Source organism: Gavialis gangeticus, unplaced genomic scaffold, assembly GCF_001723915.1.
Source record: "Gavialis gangeticus isolate Ggan-Ray unplaced genomic scaffold, GavGan_comp1, whole genome shotgun sequence".
Taxonomy (NCBI): domain Eukaryota; kingdom Metazoa; phylum Chordata; order Crocodylia; family Gavialidae; genus Gavialis; species Gavialis gangeticus.
In genome coordinates this window covers 28,025,177-28,046,052 of record NW_017728994.1, presented here as the reverse complement: position 1 = coordinate 28,046,052, position 20,876 = coordinate 28,025,177, and the positions used below count along the sequence as shown (strand labels likewise).

The window sequence follows — 20,876 nt, the reverse complement described above, 5'->3', positions numbered from 1 at the left end:
CCTTCCTTAGGGCTTCTGTCAGGCCCAGGCAGCAGTCATTCAGCAATCACTCAACAATCAACTATCAGCAATTCCTCAGCAGTCAGCTTGTTCCTGCCTAGTTGATCCCCAACCCCTACTGCCCAGCCTGTGTAAGAAAGTAAGCGCTGTAATATAGAAATTAGTTTTTGAAATTGGGTGCCACTCAATTCACAAAATTTATGGGGGGGGGGGGGTGCCAGTGAAAGGAGTGTCAAGTCCAAAAAGGTTGTGAACCACTGCAATAAGATGGGCCAGATCCTCAGCCCAAGTATAGTATACTGGTGTATCTCTACTGACTCTAACAGACTTGCAGGATTATATCAGCTGAGGCTCTGACATATTAACTCTGCTGGATTCAGCGGGATGAATCTGGATTTCCACTGATATAAATGACTGTAGAATCTGGCCTAGACCACCTCAGTTAATGCATCTCCAACAGTTTGGACACATCTGGCCAGATCCTCAGTTAGGATAAATGGTCATTGCCCCATTGGATTGCACCTTGGCTTTTTAATACAAAGTTATGAGTGTCAGAACATGCAGGCCTGACTATCTTCAGCAGAAACTTTTAAGCTCTTTACAGTGTCTGGATCATATGTTTAGCTGATGTAAATTAGCATTTTTTCTTTCAAATCTCTGGAGCTAGCTGAGAATTTGTCCTCTTCTCTCGAATGGATTGCATTAGAAAGTTTATCCAAGTTTTGCCCAACTGTGCAGCTGGTCCAATAAAAGATATCACCCACAAGAATCCTGGCCTCTCACATTTTTCCCAGACCATCACAGCTACAACATCACTCCCACTCCTCCCCACTTGGTATTTACAAAGCACTTGGGATCTGTGTGCTGTAATTGCCTAACTGCAGCAGGTTCTGCCAAGGGAGAGGGGAGGTTGGCATAGTTCCTTCAAGTAATTCAGGTGCGATTAGAACCTATGATCATCTCTGCTGTGACTCATCCAGTCTGGGTTCAATCCTAGGATGATGACTCTGCACACTGTGTTTCTACACAGGTGAAGCGAGCAAGGATCTCCAATTGAAGGGTGCTCTAGGGCAGGGGTTATCAACCCCTGGGGAGGAGCGAGGGCAGCCACTCCCCTCTGCAGGCTGCACAAGCACCGCTTGGCCAGCTGGACACAATGGGGGAGAGCTCGCATGCAGGGGCTGCCACCACCATCCACCACTCTGCACCACCACCACCACATCGGTGTCTGGTCACTACCACCTCCACCCCCACCCACCACTCTGCATCCGGGTGCCGCCAGCCCCCACCCCTCTCCGCCATGAGTGTACCCATAAAAAGGTTGAAAACCCCTGCTCTATGGCCTTGGAACCTGCTATTGCAAAGGCCACAGACAGGTGAAGTAAATGCATCAAGTGACCTCAGACACTGCTTTTCTGGCCTGTGTGTGAGGTGTTGAGCGCACTCTGAGAGGCTCTGAGACCCCTAACAATGCACACGCATACAAAAGACACACTGAATCCTGGATCAGCTCATCATCTTGTAACTCTTGTACAGGGTGTCACATACTAGAGGGCATATGAGCAAAGGCTGCACATGGATGCAAGCAAAGTAGGATTCTATATACAGTTCTCTGAACTGAGCAGTGCAAAGTGTTAAGACTACTGTGGCAGCTCTTGCTTTCAGGATTAAATGTGTAGTTGGAAGGTGGGTGTGTCCTGAAGACAGTGATACTGATAAGGTGATATAGCCCACTGGGGAGGCAGCATGATATTGTGCAGGGGCTGGCAATTATTTTGGGCAGAGGGCTGCTCAGCGAGTTTTGGCAAGCCATTGAGGGCCCCTTGAGAGGTGCCCCACCCCTTGGTTACCATCTTAGGACCATAAGTCCTGCCCCCACAACCCCTGACCTTTGCCACCAGAAGTACCTCCCTTTGCAGTCCCGATGCTGCAGCTGGGAACCACGTGATGCTGGAGCATGGTGAGCAGGTGAGGGGAGCAGGGAAATGGCTGTGGCAGGCAGGAGGATGGGGCACTGAGCAGGCGCACAGAGCACAGCAAAAGCCAGTCAGGAGCACAAGGCCTGTGCATCAGGTGCTGGTGCATCAGGGCCAGCGCCAGTGGGGCCCAGAGTAGGAGTGTGGGGGCCAGGCTGCCAGGGGCTCTATGGAGCTGTGCTGGCTCCCTCCTCTCTGTGCCTGAGCAGCACAGCCTGGCTCCATAGAGCTCCTGGCAGCCTGCACCCCACACTCCTGCTGCTTCACTCTGGGGCCCCTGGTGCTGGCCCCGGTGCACCAGCGCAGGCCTCATGCTCCTGTCCGGCTTTTGCTGCGCTCTGCTCGCCTGCTTGCTGCCCCTTTCCCCCACAGCCATTTTCCAGCTCCCTCCCCGCCCGTCCCTGCCCACCCACTGGCACCACGTGGTTCCTGGCTGCAGCGCCAGGACTGCAGAAGCCAGCTCAGCTGGGCCTGAGGACTGGGGTGATCATGCATGGTCCTCCCCTGCCTCCCTCCCTCCTGCACCTTCTTACCTGTATTTCCCTTGGTGCAGGGAGGCAAGAGCAGCGCCAGGCCAGAAGCCTCCAACAGCCCCTGCTAGGCAAAGGCTTCCAGCTGGGGCTCAGGTGGAGGTTGGAGGGGGGGACGGCAGGGCAGGACTTGCTACTGCAGCTGTTTAGTTCTGCTGCTGGCTCCCCCTGGGTCCTACTGCCCCAGTTCCTATCATCTTTGACAGGAAGCCCGGGGGAGATAAATATTAATTTTCTATGTTTTGTAGGAGCCCTGCAGGCTGGATAAAATGGGCTGGCGGGCCAGATCCAGCCTGTGGGCTGTATTTTGTTCACCCCAATATAGTGGATAGTGCATTGGAAGTTAGGAGTCCTCGTTTCTAAGCCTGGGTCTGCCACCCTGCTTTGTGATATTGGACAAGTTGCTTGCCTGCTCTGCTTCCTCTCCCATGCATTGTCTGTCCAGTGACTCTAAACAGCTTGGGCCAGGATGGTTTATCACTGTGCTTGTACAACACACTGTACAAAAGGCTTCCGATTTGGTTTGGGGTCTAATATAGTAAGAACTGTAGTCTCATTTCCACTCTTATTAATTCAGGCTTGCATCCTAAAGAATGTGCTGTGCAATATTTATGCCAACAGCGCTGAAATGCTATAGTACATGGCATATTATAGGCTTGGAATAGTTGATTGGTGATGTCATACGTTGAGTGGGAAACATTTTTCAGTGGAAGCTGACAACTCTGGTAGGACATCTGAATAACAGGAAAAAGAGGGATCATTATGTATGTTTCTAATCTACCCCACCCAGTGTTTTGCATTGCTCTCCAGGAACAGTCATGATCACTGATAGCCTGCAGCTTCCTCTGAGCAACACGCACGTACTATGGAAGCTGAATGGTGTAGATTGCAATGACCTTCTCTGAGTTTTTCCCATCAATTCAAAATTATATCTATATCTATTGATAAATATTCTAGGGGACTCAATTGACCTGATGAATTAGGAATCAGAACTGTGTAAGTAATGGAAAGTTTGATGAGGTGGTTACACAAAAATGTTTTAAAAAAGAAAGAAAGAATGAAAGAAAATCCACAGAGAGACATTTCAGTTTTGGTTTGGCCTGATATGGAAAATATTAGTTTTAAGTTGACCCCAAATTTTTCATTTGATACACACACAAAAAAAGAAATGTTTATTTGCATCTTTGAGGGTTGGGTTATTTCAGTGGTGTTAATAGAGGTAGGCAACCAGGGCACCAGCCCCAGGCACTGATTTACAAAGGGGCAAGAACAACAGCTGCTGCCCCCTGGGACATATAACATGTTTGCTTTGGCTCTGGGTTATTATGTCTTCTTTTTCCCCCGTCCCTCTTTTATTTTTTGTCGGTTTCAAAATGAAAATCATTTACAACTAAAAAATCAAAATGGTGTATTTAAAAATGCTGAACTGACTCACTTTGACACAATCTACTTTTTTACTTGTCTTGGTCAAAATTATTCATTGACTTTACCCCAGGTGCATAATTTATTTTGTTCCCCTTAAAAAAATTCATTTTTCATCCAATTATATTATTCATTAAGAAAAATAATCACTCAGCTCTGTTGATAGTGATATCATTAGTTTGAGTTTCTGAGGCAAATCCAACCTTGGTCACAACTTGTTCCTCATCTGATGGGTGCCAGGTGGATCATTGCTTAGTGGACAGGTTATGACCTGCCTTGGCCATCCTGGAGAAAGCTAAGGAGCAGCTGGACCATATTGATTGAATTACTACCTGGTCCCTTTGAGGCTGTCCTGCCATTGTAGGGTTGCAGGTGTAATGAAGTTTGGTGTCTTGCTACCATCGCTGCACTTCTCCTTTGTCTTCATGGAGATGCAGGATTGTTCTTACACCAGCATGACATCAGACAAATCCTCACTAGCTTGGGAATTGCCCTGACAATGGAAGAATTGGCTTTACCAAGCTATCTAAATCAGCTGGTGCATCCAGTAATACCCCCACAGTACTGACCTTTCAAATCAGGGAACTACATTAAAGAGACACTTGAGACCAGCTATAGTTATAGTTTGAGCAACTGCTGTTTTTGTCACATTGCAATATATAGCTGCTCCCTCAACATCACCTACACTTCCTGCAGTATAAATCACATCTGTATTTGCACATGTAAATAAAAGAATTAGCTTCAGGGCATTGACTTAGAGCTCTAACATTCAGCTGGGAAGGATATTAAAGAGAAGGAAAAATGAATCCCTGACACAAAGCTTCATTTCCTCTGCTACTTTTTTTTTTTTTTTATCATTTACTCTTTTTTTTTTTGCTTATTTAAATAATCCATGTTGGGAGATCATGGCTGTATCTCAGAGAGGATGCAGAATAATTCCCCCAGGCAGATAACATGGCTCTCAGACAAGGTTACCACCTGTCCTAGTTTTTGCAAACACCCCTGTGCAGGATGTAGACAATACTGACCTCTCAACTCTTCAGAGCCTCCTGCACCCAGCTGGCCTGTGTCAGCTCCCTTTTGCTGCATCCACCCAAATAACAGTTCCTTTAGAAGCTATTTCTCAATACACTTTTGTGCTCATGCCTCATGAGAGAAGGCTCTTAATTCTGAGGAAGAAGGAGCTGCTCAGTCTTGCTGCAAGGCAGATGTGCTCTCTGGGAATATTGTTATCATCTACAAAACCCACCTCTACATTTCTTCAGTATTTGGGTCACCCAAAAAATAAGGAAGATTCAGTGATAAACTGAGAGGCCAATAAACAGAAAATCTTTAGCAAGGTTCATAATAATGGGTGTTCACCATGCATGTGCATAGTGCCTGGCCTGGTAATGCAGACTGTATCACCAAAGTATTGCTCCAACTAAATTCTCATGACAGAGTTGCCCAGTGCACTTATCACATCCTTAATGAGCAAAGTCTTCTGAGCTGTTTTCTCATTAGAAGACAGGTCCACAAACCTGAATCTCTTAAGATAGTGATTCTTAAGCAAGGTACCACAGTTGCAGGGTGCCACACACTGTTAGCTCTGTTAGGTGTACAAACATTCAAAAACAGAGAATTAAACTGTGAATCATAGTATGAAAACATTCTGACCTGGTATGGTCTTTCTCAGTTCATTGCAACAGAATTACTCTACTTTTTTCTATAGTCAAAAATATTAATTAAAATTAAGAGTTGACATTTTCCAAGGATTGCCTTGAGTTCAAGGAGGGGTATCTTGAGTCTAAAAAACATTGAGAACCACTGCTGTAATTCTACAGTTCCTCAGATATGATCAGCAATTTAAGATGCTTCAGTGTTCATGGTGACCAATGTGAGCTACCTTAACAAAGCCTGATTTTCAGGGGATGGGATGCTCTTTCTGCCAATCATGTCCCTGTAAAGTGCCTTTAAAGCGAGCTACCAAAACCCAAGAACACAGAAACCACTAGTCACATCCAAAAATCTTGGCCCAAGTACCTACAGCCAGATTTCTTTAAAGGTATTTAGGTACCTAATTCCCACTGAAATCTGTGGGTTAGACACCTAAGTGCCTTTAATCTGGATTTTACTGCATTCAACCCTGCAACGTTTTTCCTTTGCTTTCTCTTCAAAAGAAGAATTAAATGTCAGGGACTGATCTTACATTATTCTAATAGACAGGTTAGAGAAGGAGACTGGCAGCCTGATCTATCTGTGGAAAAGAATTCTCCATTATGCAGCTTTCAACAGGGTTGGTGTATTTGTGAGATTATTATTGGACAAGGCTGTGCATCTCTTCCCCTTTGATCGCTCTCTGCTTTGGTCTCTCTTTCTTTCAAGAATTATTTTTTTTTATTATATTTTCTCATCGCTGGGTCTTGAAAGGAAAGGCCCAAGGTAGCGAGTCAGCAATCTGTCAGTACATCACTGTTCAAGCTTCAAGTAAAGCACTGAAGCAAGTTCTTGCCAACATCCCATTTGAGAACCATTGCACAAAGGAATTTGTTATTCTCCTGTCAGTGACTTGAACAATTTTACAGCTGTACATAAGGTTCAGCAGGTTGCATATTATACCCAGTGATAGGGAAACAAATAAATGCATGAAATAGGCCAAGCAACCAAGGAAGACCACACCTTGTGCTTATATACAGCACCTTCCATCTACCAGTCTGAAAGCACTGGGGTTGCTTTGCTCATGTGTACTATTGCTTAGTTGAAATAGGATCTTCATCTTGTAGAACAGCAGAGTTTCTTCCATTCATGCTTTAGGAGCACATATGTTGTGTTATGTTCACTTACTTCCAAAAAACATAGTGAGCCATTTGTCTAGTGTGGTTAAGGCACTCTCACTTCTGTACCCAAAGGCAACAAGGGAGGGATGTAGGTAGCATCACGTCCACCTGCCTTTGGCTTCTCAGGTTAAATGACCGGTTACGGGTTTGGGGCTAGATTGACTGGAAGCAGCCTTTGGTACAAGTCAAGGCCCAGATGCATGCTCCCATCTGCTCTGTGTATTTACTATACCAAGGAGCAAGCCCTGAGTCCAACATACAGGCCAGGATTCTCAGGAGATGTACACAAGGGAAAGAGAAGAGGCAAGCTTCTCCCAAAGGAGCCCTGTTTTGCCCAGTGACTGCCCTACCACTCCCTGTTTCAGGTCTTATCTGGCCCTAGCAGTACCATGTTGTGATCAAAGTTTTAAGTCTATAACCTCCTCTTCCTCATACTACCACAGATGGAACAATACAAAGAGATGGGCTACCTTGATCCACCATCGCTTACAAAACCTGTTCATATTTAATAGCAGCACAGTAACTTTAGCCTTTGGTCTAAGGCTGTACAAGACCACATCTTTAGGTGCTAGAATCTGGTCTAGCCTCACTAACTCAGCAGAGATGTGTTGATTTTTATCAGGTGAGGATCTGGCCCGAATATCTCTAAATTGCTCAAAAATGTAATTTAATGTAAATACATTTCAGACCCTTTAACAAATTTATCACAGACTGTGATACATTAGAGTGAGGTTTTCATAAGCACTCAAAACTGGTCTCATTCTGCTTTCACTGGGCACGTATACATGTGCATATTAATGCGACACAATAAACTCTGGCACAGTTTGCATCGGAGTTTATTGCTCCTGGGTGAAACATTTACACATGTGCCCAGGACCGCAGCATGCTGAGCCAGGGCAGAGCATCCCCAGCTGGCAGGGAACCTGGGGGACTCAACATGTTGTGAAGGGGATGGCTGGGCCACAAAGGTGCTTCAGTGCATGACTTGCCAGGAGGCATCCCCTGCACTGAAGCACACTCATGCCCCAACAGCATCTATACATGTGTTGCAACAGAGTAAATAACTCTGCTGTAGGATAGTACTTGTATCTGGCATATCTGTCAGTACTAAACTATAGCAGAGTTAAGTAGTTTACTCCAGCTTAATTGTTCCACATGTAGACTGGTGACACTTTACTGTGAAGCTAATTAGGCAATTTTGCAGTAAGCATCTTGTGTAAACACGCCTACTGAGACTTAGACAAATCTTTTGACAGTCCTAGCTGCACCATTCCAACATGCACATCCATTTCCTTACCTCACTTAATCGACAGCACTCATCCATGTACTCATCCAGACTGTCACTCGTGGGATATTTCTTAAGTTGATTTCCATGAATTTGAAGATCCTGCATGCTGCCAAAGGTCTCTTTGTAATGGCTAGTGGTGGTCTTTTGCTCTTCCATGGGAGGCACAGTTGGAGGAGTGTCATGAATGGGGAGGTCTGTCTCTTTGCTGGGTTCCTCTTCTAAAGACTGCCCTTTGCTTTGGCCAAAATGTTGATCAGGACTTTCTCCCTTCTGACAATTGCTGAAATCTTCCAGGGAAGATGTAGGAATCTGCATAGAGTCTACCACCTGGCTGTACTGCTCCACTTGATTCTTGCTCTCTGGAGCATTCCTGTTGGGATTAGCTTCTCCAGGTTCTTGACATGTTCTCATTATAAGGTGGTCAATTTCTGGAGAGGAAGAGGCACTGAGCACTCCAGAATCACAAGAGGAGTCTCTGCTGTGAAGCACAAAACTCTTCTCAGAGCCCTTTGGTGTGGATGGAGAATTAGCCCCACTTGGCAACTCAACCCCAGAGTCCTCAGATTCAAATTTGGAGAATCTGTGGAGCCGGCACTGGGTTTCCAAGGTGCTGAGATCAGACAGGCCAGCCGTGTAATCTGGATTTGCTGGAGTGTCTGTTACATCAAGGTTTCCCTGGATGTTGACTGGGGGAAGCCTGGATTCTTCTGCACAATCTGGAGCGGCAGGAGGCTCCAGATCCTGACTCCCTTCATAGCTTAGCATCTTCATGTGAGTCAGCACGACTTTGTCCTCAGAGGGAGGGCTCTTCTTGCCTGCTAAAGCAAAAGCACACTGACAGTCACAAGGGCAACACAGTTTATTCCCTGCAATCATACGCAGCCCTCCTCCTGAAAGGAATGAAATATGGACAGCTAAATTCATGGTTTATGCAAGCATTAAGCAAATACTGATGGGGGTGGGGGAAGGGAAGGGGATGCATACGTGCATGAATGAGTAAAACAGACTTTTCCTAGCACATTATATCTATAGAAAAAATGTTACATGACACAAATACAGGCTACTATCAGTAGTGCAATTGCTGCTACCAACAACACAGTATTGGTAGGTCAGTACAGTTTTTGGTACAGATGACTCATAAACTTGTGCTTCAACAGCAGAATTATGCTTTATAGACACCCAGTCCTTCAGGAAGACTCCTAAATGTAGGTTGAGTACCTGAGGGCTGAATTTCCACATGGCACAGATGTGAAACAACACATGTAGTCAGCTGACTCCTTTAGTGATTGCACATGTACAGATGATGAAGAGCTAAGAAAATAAGCAAATTAAGTTCAGAATTCTGTCCCACCCCCTCTCTCCCCACTCCCATTGATTTATTTCTTGTCTTCCCCTCTCCCTAACAGCAGAAATTGGAGTAACAAATTTGAATCTACAAGGCATCTGTATAAATTCTAGATTGTAATAAGCAAATTTACAGGCTGTTTGGTTAATGGCTGGGTATCCTCTGCATCAGATTCGGATGTTAAAAAGCAGGAAATGACTGAAAAAAATTCAGCCAGGAACTACAGTTGTTTCCAAGTCCTTTTGGGTGGACATGAAATGAAATGTTTACACAGGGTAACTGGCATTAAAAAGATAGCGGGCAGATGACAACATACCCCTATACTAGAATAACTTCACCAAGTCCAGTGGAGAATTACCCCTGAAAAAATAAGAAGTAAAATTCTATTGGGGTAAGTTTAAATTGCATCTGCCTGTGTCCATCGCTGGGTAGCTGTTTGCTGAAGACAAACAGGTAACCTGCTACTATGTTACCTAACAATGAGGCATAATCATAACCACCTGCTATGAGTGCTACCCTGATTATCTGCCCCTGCCTAATCCCAGTGTAGTTTGCATTGGTATACAATATAAATTACTGCATAATTACACTCATCCGTGTTTCCATGGATGGAGAATCTGTACTTTTACAGAGAATGTTAGATGCAGCAACATCTTAACAATAAGATTGACTTGACTGTGGAATTGCCTCTCAGAGAAATACTGAAAACCCCATCACATGAGTCATTGAAATATAGACTGGGCCAATATAAGAAATGTGTTGTAAGGGGCAATCTTGTGCTATTTTAGTTTCTTTTACATGAGCAGGAATTAAACATATTTAACCAAGTACAAAGGCACTTAACTTACTGGTACTTGCTTTTATATGATTTCTAAGTACTATACTGGGTCATGATTGGATATATAAATCAGAGTGTGTGCATAGGGCAGTTTTCCAGTGTAAATGCTTGGAGGATTCCCTGGAGGCTCTTGACATGAATAGGAAGAGTGATCCTGGAGCCAGTGGGTGTAGGTCAGTCTTTACTTACAGATTCTCAGGCTCTGGAGAGTAAAGTGTAATATCTTCTGGAGGGTATAGTCCTGGGATATGAAAAATTAGTGGGGCACACATGCTGTTTTGCATGAATAGTACTTCCACAGTAGTGCCATGCACCATTCATGTTGGGATTAGGAAATGTCATGCCCAGACATAGATCCAGGCTCTGATACCTGTACTTGCACTGAGCATGATTGTACCTTACATACAGTCCTACTGAATTTCCTAAACAGTGTAAGCATGGCCCTTGGTAAATGACCCTCTGGCAAATGCAAATAACCCTGGTGTTTCATTTGAATTCAATACTAACCATATTCTTATGGTGTGAACAATACCTCTGATTACCAGTCAACATATCCAGAGCCTGATTCTGCTCAATCTTTACTCCAGATTTATACTGTGACAAGAAAAAAGAACATCAAGCCATAGAGTATCTTGTATAGCGGTCATTAAAACTCTCTTTGGGGAGAGATGTAGCAGGGGTACTCCCACCTCTGCTACTAGGAGTGAGTGAATGCAGTGCCACAGGAAGGCTAGCAGCAAAGTGGTAAGCCAGGGGCCCAGTGAACGAGTGGACAAGGGTATGAAGTCCTGACAGAGCCCTGCCAGTGTACAAGACCTTATGGACTACATGGGCAAAAGCTAAGATTGGGTCAGGGGCTCAGTAAATAGAGACCTGCTAGGACCTGGTGTGAGCTGAAACTGAGAGGGCAAATAGGCCCAGTGGGCTGACACTCAGATGGGACTGGGAGCCCTGGGGAAGTTTGAGGAAGATCACTGAGGCATAAGCATGGCAGTGGGGCAGCTGAAGGCCCTTTAAGGTGATTAGGGGCAGGGGAACATGAATAGGGCCAATAAGGCCATGGTTGATGCTGGCAGCACACAGGTGGTGCCAGCTAGACTTGGAGAACTAGCTAGAGGGTCCAGGATCTGTGACACTGAGGCAGGGCTGGCAGGCCCAGAGCCAAGGAGGGTGAGTCCACACTGTGGGCCTGGAGCCAAGAGAAAGAACAAAAAAGTAATGCCTTCACCAGGCAGGAACTGGGACCAGAATGTCACCACCCAGAGATCAGCAAGGCAAAGTAAAGCACCCAACATTATTCTGGTCTCTGAGGACAGTCTTCCATGTTTCTCAATTAGACATCATGGTGTGGCAGGAAAGAAAAAGGCGATGGCCTGAAAGACCAGCAGGCCAGGACAGTGTCCAAGTTGCCATTATAGTGTGCCATGGCCATCCTCCACAAGCAGATCCTGTCACAAGGGTCTATCTTTTTGGTTCTCTAGTTGTACAGCACCTAGCACCATGGAGTCCTGGGCTGTCACCGGAGTTTTTAAACACCATGGCAATATAACTGGTAAACAGTGACAGTAATTGCAAGTGTGGCAGGAACAAAAACTGAGGTGCTGATCGTATGTGGTATAATCTAGAATTGACTCACTTTGTGCTTTAGGAACTTCACTCTGATGTCTCCGGGCTCTTCCCCAGCTGAGGTTAATAGCCTTTGCTTTCATGGAGCTATGCTCATGTGGCGGCTTGCCATCAGCAGCACAGCTCAGAAAGGCTCTGAGTGACTGGTGGGGCATTCCCACCAATCAGGAGATGGCATGGAAAAGACTTGCCCCACCCCTACCCAGGGGCAAGGGGAAGAGCCAGACCTGAGAGGGGACTGATGCCCCCCCTCCCCCCTTTTGATTGGTCCATTTTCAATCTGAGGGCAGAGCCCCAGAAGAGAATAAAAAGGCAGCGTGCCAGGCACATGGGCAGCTATGTCAAGGGATGAAGAAGAACATGAAGAAGAACTGGCAGAGGTGGCCAGCATGGTGGAGCTGTTGCCCCAGAAGAGCCCGAAGCCTCCTTGTTGGGTAGGGAGAGGTGAAGCGGCCACGTCCCCCAGTCCTGCTGTGAGGGAGCCTGGTGAGCAGTGCACAGCCAGTGCACAGAGGGTCCGAGAGGGACCGAGACCCTGAGAGCTGGACGAGGCAGCTCAGGTCTCCAACCCCTGGCATGAGGCCAGGCAGTCGGTGCACAGCCGGTGCATGGAGGGTTTGGGAGTGGACTGAGATCCAGGAGCTGCTTGAGGCGGCTCAGGTCTCTAATCCCTGGCACGAGGCCAGGAACATGATGCACAGGCTGTGCACAGAAGGTCTGGGAGCGGGCTGAGACCCCGGTGCTGCACAAGGCGGCTCAGATCTCCAACCTCTGGCACAAGGCTGGACATGCAGCATAGAAGGGCCATCAGTGCACAGGACAGTGCACAGGGCCTAGAGAAGGCCCAGGCCACAGAGAGCCAGGAGCATCTGGGGACTTCCTTGCTGAGGGAGGAAATGCCTCACCCAGGTAAACCAATGCAGCATATGTTGGGGCTAGCAGCGGGAAGGAAAACCCTAAAGGGAAAGGGCTCCTGGGGGTCTTGAGGGTTCCCCTTCATGGGCTATTCAGGCTGGGTAGCAGGGAACCTGAAGGGCCCTAGGGATCTTTCCCCTGTCATTATTTTTGGGGTACTGCCACTGCCCCAGGACAAGGGCTGTTCTTTTGTTCCTTTTAGAGATCTAGCTTCTCATCTGATGTTTCTGCACCTCATATTTTGTGAACCCTGCCCCTCATATTTTGTGAACCCTGCCCCTCATATTTTGTGAACCCCGCACCTTATATTTTGTGAACCCCGCACCTTATGCTTTGTAGATTAGTATTTCACTGAAGTATAAGATTGCATGATATTTACAGAGACCCTTTGTTTCCCAGATCCCTCACCTGCACCCAGAGTATATGCACAGACTTGTGTACACACACACACATACACACACACACACACACTGCACGTAATTCCCAGGTCCTTTGTATATATGTTCTATTTTAACTCTTTTTATATGTATATTAATAAATTTGTACATAGTTAAGTTATTGACTGTCTTGATCTGGCTCTATTGGGGAAGGAGGGAAACTGCGTGCAGCCAGCAGTTTCACTCCACAGCGCACCTGCCCTGCTAACATTCCCTTCAATTAGAGAGGAGAGTACATAATTGGGCACTACCCGGGCTACACCGATATACCACCTGCAGATCTGGGCCCTGGTTTCTTTTGTGTCTGCCAAGCTAACATTTTGCAACCCCATGTTCCAGGTCATGCTCGAGATGGATTCAAACCAAGCCTCTAGATCCAACCCCCTATGAACCTTATAAAAGCTGAAGTCCAGATTTACCTCTGAACTTTGCAGCTTGGGATCAAACTCAAGGTTTTTATGACCTCTTCATCCATTGACTGGTTGATAGGAGCACTTCAGAAGAGCTACAATACCCCAGAAAGCACATATATGTACATTGCATGATATCTGGCCTCCTGTTTCATTTCCTTCCATTCCCATGCTCTCTCTCTTCCTTTCTACACACCAAAAACTACTGCACACAGTGGTCCCTGGTGATGTAATGATTCCTAGCTAGAAAGGTAAGAAACCAAAAGCTGGAAATAGAATAAATAGAATAAATAAAATAAACGCGTGGACCATTTTCAGAATGGCCCAGAGACCTCCCCTATTCCAGGCCTGTCTCAGGAATATTCCTGCTTTCTTTCATCCTTCCTCTGGCTTTCTTCCCTCCCTGTAGCATTTCGCACTAATAGTCTCTAGGTCAGGAGTGGGCAAAATACCCACCAGGCACTTTCATCTGGCCTGCAGCGCCCCCCAACAAATTGTGCCCCACCCAACCCTTCTTCCTGCAAGGGTGGGAGCGAGTTGCCTACACCCACTCCTAACATATCCTATCATGCCTCACTCCCACCCTCATAGGTGGAAGGGCAGGTCCCGCTAGCACCGGGTAGGGCTGCTCCTGCAGGCTTCCCCGGCATCCCACTCCCTCTGGGTTTCAGGTAGGGAAGCTGCGAGCGAGGGCAGGGCTGCAGCTGGGTGGGAGTGCAGAGCATGGGGCTGGGGCTGGCTGCAGCATGGAGCCCTTGCCCAGGGGGACAGCAGCAGCATGAAGCTCAGGTGGGCAGGATGTGGGTATGAGGGGTACGGGAACCCCGCCCTCACTCCCCCTATGGTGCACAGCCCTGGCAGGCAGTGGGGGGCAGCAGCGGCAGGGGGGGGTGAGGGAGGTGCTCTGCTTGGCCCTGGTGCCTGGCTCCAGCCAGCACTGCAGGGAGCATAGCACCCACCGAGCAGTTTATCTCCCTGGTGCTCCCTGCACTCACGGGGCACAGCAGGGAAGCCCCAGGCATGAGTGGGCTTGGGCAGAGAAAGCAGCAGCTCCAGCGCCTGGGGCTTGCCTCCTGTGCCCCGTGAGTGTGGGCAGTGCTGGGGAAACACAGCTGGGTGCTGTGCTCCTTGCTCTAATGTGCAGCGCTGACCAGAACCAAGCACCAGTGTCCCCACCTGCTGCTGCACCATGGGGGGAGTGTGTGGGGGATCCCCACACCCCTCCCACCATCCCTCCCACCCCACAAACCACACACACACACACACACAACCCTCCCCCCACCCCCCGCAGTGTTGCATGTATTGACTGCAGGACAGTGTGTTCCAGAGCCACGCACCCACACCCCACAAACACCACACAACCCCCCAACATATCCTATGCCCCCCACACACAGCCACACTCTCTGACAAACTCCCCCCCCACACACACACACACCTCTATATCCAGTACAAAAACACAAATCATAACAAAAATATTTTTTGTAATAAAATTAAAATGTTATAGTACGTGGTTAACTTTTAGTGTATGATTTGTTTTTTTCTGGTTCTAAGATGGCAACCCCCACTCCCAAAAGGAGTATTTCTGGGGGGGCAAGGGAAGGGACTTCTGGTGGCAAAGGTCAGGGGTTAGGGGTGGGACTTCCGGCCCCAAGATGATGGCCGGGGGGCGGTGCACCTCTCAAGGGGCAGGGCTATCAATGAGGCCCTGGACAACTCACCAAACCTCATTAAGCAGCCCTTTGCTGGAAATAATTGCTTGCCCCTGCTCTGGGTCTTGGTAAGGTCCAGCTGGAGACTGAAAAAACGTCCCTCTGGTTTAGTCCTGCGAGTACCATTTGCTCTTAAGGATCCATCAGGATTCCTTTCTGCTGCTTCTTCTCAAACTACATTATATCTAAAATTTATGTATAGGAGTGGCTTTTGTTACTGGGAATTCAATATGTGACTGGGAATTTAATAGGGAATCAAATTGCATTGCATTTCATCCTCTTTGAATATCCACTGCTTGACCAATTAAACCAACACTTATTGAAAGGAAGGGGAGCTTTGTTTTCTGCTTGTATGTATGTGTGCATGTGCGTGTGTGTGTGCATGTAAATCTCTGCCTGGGAACTCTGTTTCTCTCACCACTGATATGCAGAGAACTCTAGGGTAGGCTTGAGGCAACAGTTAACCTCAAGTCTACCCTACAGATCTGGGACAAGAATAATGATAATAAGCTGCAGAAACTCCAGGAGAAATGTATTCACAGAGCTCCTCAAGTTGGACTGTGGGTAACATTCTTGTGATGAGTGCCGGAGGAATTTAGATAACCATAAAGGGTCATGATCTCAGCTTTACATTTCACCCACCAAATGCCACCTCCAGTAACAGGCTACTCATAACACCATTCCAGGGAAAGTTTGATTCAGTTCTGACTCAGTAGCATGAAGGCCACCTGCTTGGCCACAAACTCCTCTTCCCTGACCCAGTAACAATGCACCATAATCACATGGAAAAGAAAAGGGTCTTTCTGATGGCATCACTCCAGTGAATACTACTTTAAGCCCAAACAAATAGAAAGTGAGAGTTGGGGGCAGGGGAAATAATATTCAGTACTGGGTTTTGTTTTTAAGAACAAATAAATGCCCTCGTCATCTATTCCCCAGGAAGAAAAGGAATTACAGTGTAGAGTGAGTAACATTCTTTTTTCATAGGGATCTGTACTGAATTTGGCTGTTAATCACAACCTGTATTTGCTTTGCTTGGGATTTTCTTTATGTCCCTTATTTCTTGCTTAACCAGTTTCCCCTGGCCCACACTCAAACATTTCTTTGCCTGAAATTAATCAGTGCCGTATTAAAATGATGCCTCCCTGCTTTCAAAAGGAGCTGTCAGATTCACTAATTCATACTTTAAATGACCACAAAGGCCCGCTGGTACACCAGGAAGTTTGATGGTAGTTGAAAGAAATGAAAAAGTATTGAACATGAAACTTCTGACCGTTTAGGTATCTTGGGGTTATGATCAACAGCATCTGAGATTCTCAAAGTCCACAATACATTCAACCCCCAACTCCCTCTGAAATAGGAAAACACTATTATTTACATTTTACAGAAGCAGAACTGGGATACAGAGAGACCATGTTTTTCATAGTAGTTAGGCACCCAACTCTTATTAATTTCAATGGTATGCTCCCATGGCTTGTCCCGTACCAAGAACTGAGCACAGATTTTCTGGGTCTTGGAAATGCCTTACCCACAAAATCAGCCTTTTCGCATCTGTAGAGGAACAATTGCTTTTTCTTTCTATAATAAACACTTTTGGAATCCAAGCCATTGGCTTTCTAAGAAGCAAATCAGTTTTGCAAGAAATATGAAGAGGACCACACAGAAATCCTAGTTTTTGACTTTTTCAAGTGTTTAGCCAATTAACAGACAAATGGTTTAATTACTGTTTGAACATTAAGAGGGGTCTAGGTCTTCAGCTGGTATAAATTAACAATTCCTTTGAAGTCAATGGAACAGTGTCAGTTACCAGCTGAAGATTTGGTCTGCTAAATTTCTATGCAATAATGTCTTTTCACCTCAAAAGACTCCAAAACAAAGTGAAGAAGATGGAAGCATCACTCACTTGTTACAGAAGGAAAAGCGCCTTGGGAAGAGAATGAGGCATCAATGCTGCATGAAGCTTTTGTAAATGGGGAAATGAATGATCTCTTCAGTAAGGTGTACACAGGAGATTAAGGTTGGTGGAACAATTACTCATGTTGGTGTTTGGCCACTAGGCTTGAGTCTACTATTTCCAGTGAGCACTCCCACTAGATCTCCTTTTTGCATCAGCTGAAAGATGTCAGCCAGTACTAATGATGGGACCCCAAACAAGAAGAGCCCACTTCAAGGCTGAAGGACTGTATTCTAATTTCTTGGGTCCAGTCCTATATTCTTTGGTGACTGAAGCCTGCAGTAGTCAGACTTCAAAAAAAATCATACACAATACAGAGTATAAGATTGCATGACACTTACAGAGACCCTCTGTTTTAGTTAAGTTATTGTGTGTCTTGATCTGGCTCTATAGGGGAAGAAGGGAAACTGTGTGCAGCCAGCAGTTTCACCCCACAGCACACCTACCCTGCTAACATTCCCTTCATTTAGAGAGGGGAGTACATAATTGAGTGCTACCCATGCTACACTGATATACCACAATATAAACTTTAAATCAGCTAGCCAGCCAGAAATTTCTAGCAGCAGGCTGGGGTATTGCTTCAACACCTGCTAGAGAAAATCCAGTCTACTGTGGGAACTGTATGTACAGTGTAACCTTATTATAACAGACTCCCATGGGATTGAGGAAAAAAGTTGTTAAAGGATGGTGTTCGCTATTATAGCATCAGTCACTATATCATAATAAAAAATTGTTTCTTGTTGGAACAGAATTCCTTAGTTCTAATGCTCTCCCTGCTACTGTTGACCTTGTGTAAGTCATCCACCCCTATGCATCTGTAAAATAAAAAGGGATAACAACTCATGCTTACCTAATATAGAAAGAGGCAAGGAGGGTTACAGTAGTTAATATTTGAAGGTGCTAAGTGATGTCAGGGCAATGGGCTCTTGAACAACATATTTAAACTGCAGTGAAAGGAACAGCTGCGCCTCAAATAATTTACAATAACTTGACCTGGCATCCTTTTCAAACAACTAAGCCGGATGCCTACATGTAAGCGGTCAGTTTTTAAAACCCTGAAAGATAAGATTAAGCTTTCCAGTGACCTCAAGGCTTTCCTCACCTTTATTGGTCTCTCTTAAAAGCAGAAATCTCCTTTTCCAAGCACGTTTTTCCTGTTATACAATAACCAGTGGTAGTAAGGGCAGACCTAAGTGCATTGCTGCTGGGATTTCTGATCCAGGGAACAAAGATGCACAGCTAACCAGACAACTACTTTGAAATTATCATTTTGTGTCTTCAGAACTAGGAGGTAGGGCTGTGTGAAACGGGCCCTATTTGATTTGGATTTGGATTTGGATTTGGATTTGGCCCAAATCAGGGACAGTGAGTCAATCCATTGATTTGGATCACTATCCCTGATTCTATTCAGCTGAATCCAAATCTGAAGATTCGATGCTGCTTCGGTGAATCAGCGATTGGAACACAGGCACAGCTTTAAAACCTTCTTTTCTACATACCTTGAGGTAGCAAGCGTGGCTCGTGATCACTCTGGTGCTGGGGCGCATGAAGTGTCCCACAGGAGTGTGGAGGTCCCTCCACACGCTCAGCAGCAAACTGGAAGGGAACGAGAAGTACTTTCAGTCCCCTTCCGAGTCAGCTGGGGAGCATGCAGGGGGCTCCCCCATGCTCCCCTGGTTCAGCGATCGGCCTCAGGGGAAACCTGGGTGCCCCCCCTTGACCCAGGAAGCACCAGTCGCTGAGCCAGGAAGGTGCGGGGGGGGCCCCCCTGCTGCACACTCCCTGGTGGACCAGGAAGTGGACCGGAAGTGCTTCTGGTCCACTTACAGGTCTGCTGCCAAGCACACTGGGGAGAACCCCACACTTCTGTGGGACACTCCATGTACCCCAGCATTGCAGCATTCAGAGCCCCCGCTATCTAGAGATATGTAGAATAAACATTTAAAGCTGTGTCTACATCCAAATCACTGAATCTGTCCAAATTTCTCCGAATCAGTTCAGAGGGTTCCGATTCAATTCAGAGAGATTCAAGGGTTCTCTGATTCGATTTGGATTCGGAGATTTGGCCACCGAATCAAGCCGAATCTCCACCGAATCGAATTCGGGACTGAAGCTTCGCACAGCTTTACTAAGAGGACATGCAGGAAAGGGTTGAATGCAACTGCTAAGTCTGATGTCACCAAGTTATTCAGAAACTTAGTTTGGAATCAAATTGTGCAAATGGCTTCTGCCTGTAATGAGCAACCAAAACTCTATCAAAATCCTCAAACTTAGCAGTGCTCAATATCATGAACCATATTTTGCATCTTGAATCTATGTTTAGGAAACACAAGGACACATTATACCTCCTGGCTCTATCAGTACAACCCAGTGAAGTCAATGCAGTTCCACCAGAATAGCTGAGAGCAATGTTTGGCCCCTGATATAAATATTCAAAATGTATATGATGCTGTATAATACTTCTAAAACTTTGAATAGTGCAGGCTTCAGTCACCTGTAAATATAGGACTGAGCCACCAAATTGGAATCCAGCACTTCAGCCCTGATTCTACAGCTTTCTTGCTTGGGGTCCCATTATTGGTACACCTGTTCTTTAAATACTGCTGTTTTCAGTTCTAATCAGCATGGTCCTGCATACTGATAAATGAAGGTACCTTAGTCTCATGTGTCTGAGAGTTCATCATTTTGCTTTGTCTGGATGTACATTCAGTGGTGAAGAGTAGCGCCAACTGACAGCCTGATATTAGTGCATGTGTATGTAGGTATGTATGTATGTATACAGGGGTATAGGCTGTAGCTATGTTGGTCTAGGGACATAGGCAGGCAAAGTTCTTTGTGTAAATCTGATATCTCTTATTAGACCAACTCAAATAGGTGGAAAAATTCTTCTTTGCAAGCTTTTGGGTATAAATACCTTTTGTCAGGCTGAGGAAGCATCTGCAGTTGGTGTGTGCTCTTCCTGGATGGAATTAAACCATTCTTCTTGACAAAGGCTCAGGGAGACTTATAGAAGCGAGCAAATAATGTATAAAACAAGTAAACAAAAGAAAAAAATAACTTGTAAAAACCAATCAAGTATTAAAATAAAAACTGCTAAACAGTGTTTGAGTCTAGTCTGACTTATAGCACTTCCAGAAGATGTCCAAGCTCATGGTCTCATGGAGGAGAGAGTTCCAGAGTTGAGGAGTGATGACTGAGAATGTCCTCCAACCTGCCTTTGTCAAGTGAATGTGGTGCAGTGATGGTACTTGCAGGAGAATGGTATTGGCCACCAGGGGGTCCTATTTGTGATGACAAGGGGCTGCTATAATACACATGCTACTTGTACCAGTAAACACAACCACAAAGAGTGAAGTGCTTTGCTTATTGCCAGAGCCAATACAGAACTGCAAGCTCCAAACTTATTGTCCTGCTAACACGCCTCACTTGTGTTCTGAAGGAACTGACTCTAAGACAGAGGGCTAGTTCAGTTTCCATCAGCCATTCAAGCCTTGATTGTTTTACTGATGTTGCCATTGAGAATAACTTCAGTCAGATGATTGTTGCCCTCTGGGAACTGAGCTAAGATCCCTTAACTCACCTCTGTCACACTGCAGGCACCAGGTTAAAA

General features: G+C 45.9%; 1 protein-coding gene across 2 annotated transcripts in view; it reads right to left on the bottom strand.

The window, feature by feature from the left end:
• LOC109287405 overlaps positions 1-20,876 on the bottom strand; it is a 52,866-nt gene that overhangs the window by 17,508 nt on the left and 14,482 nt on the right. The window contains exon 2 of one of the 2 annotated variants that reach the window (XM_019502482.1): positions 8,042-8,850. In XM_019502482.1, the coding sequence (XP_019358027.1) occupies positions 8,042-8,850 (809 nt within the window). The remainder of the gene's footprint in view (positions 1-8,041; positions 8,851-20,876) is intronic. The other variant, XM_019502484.1, reaches the window with a different exon arrangement.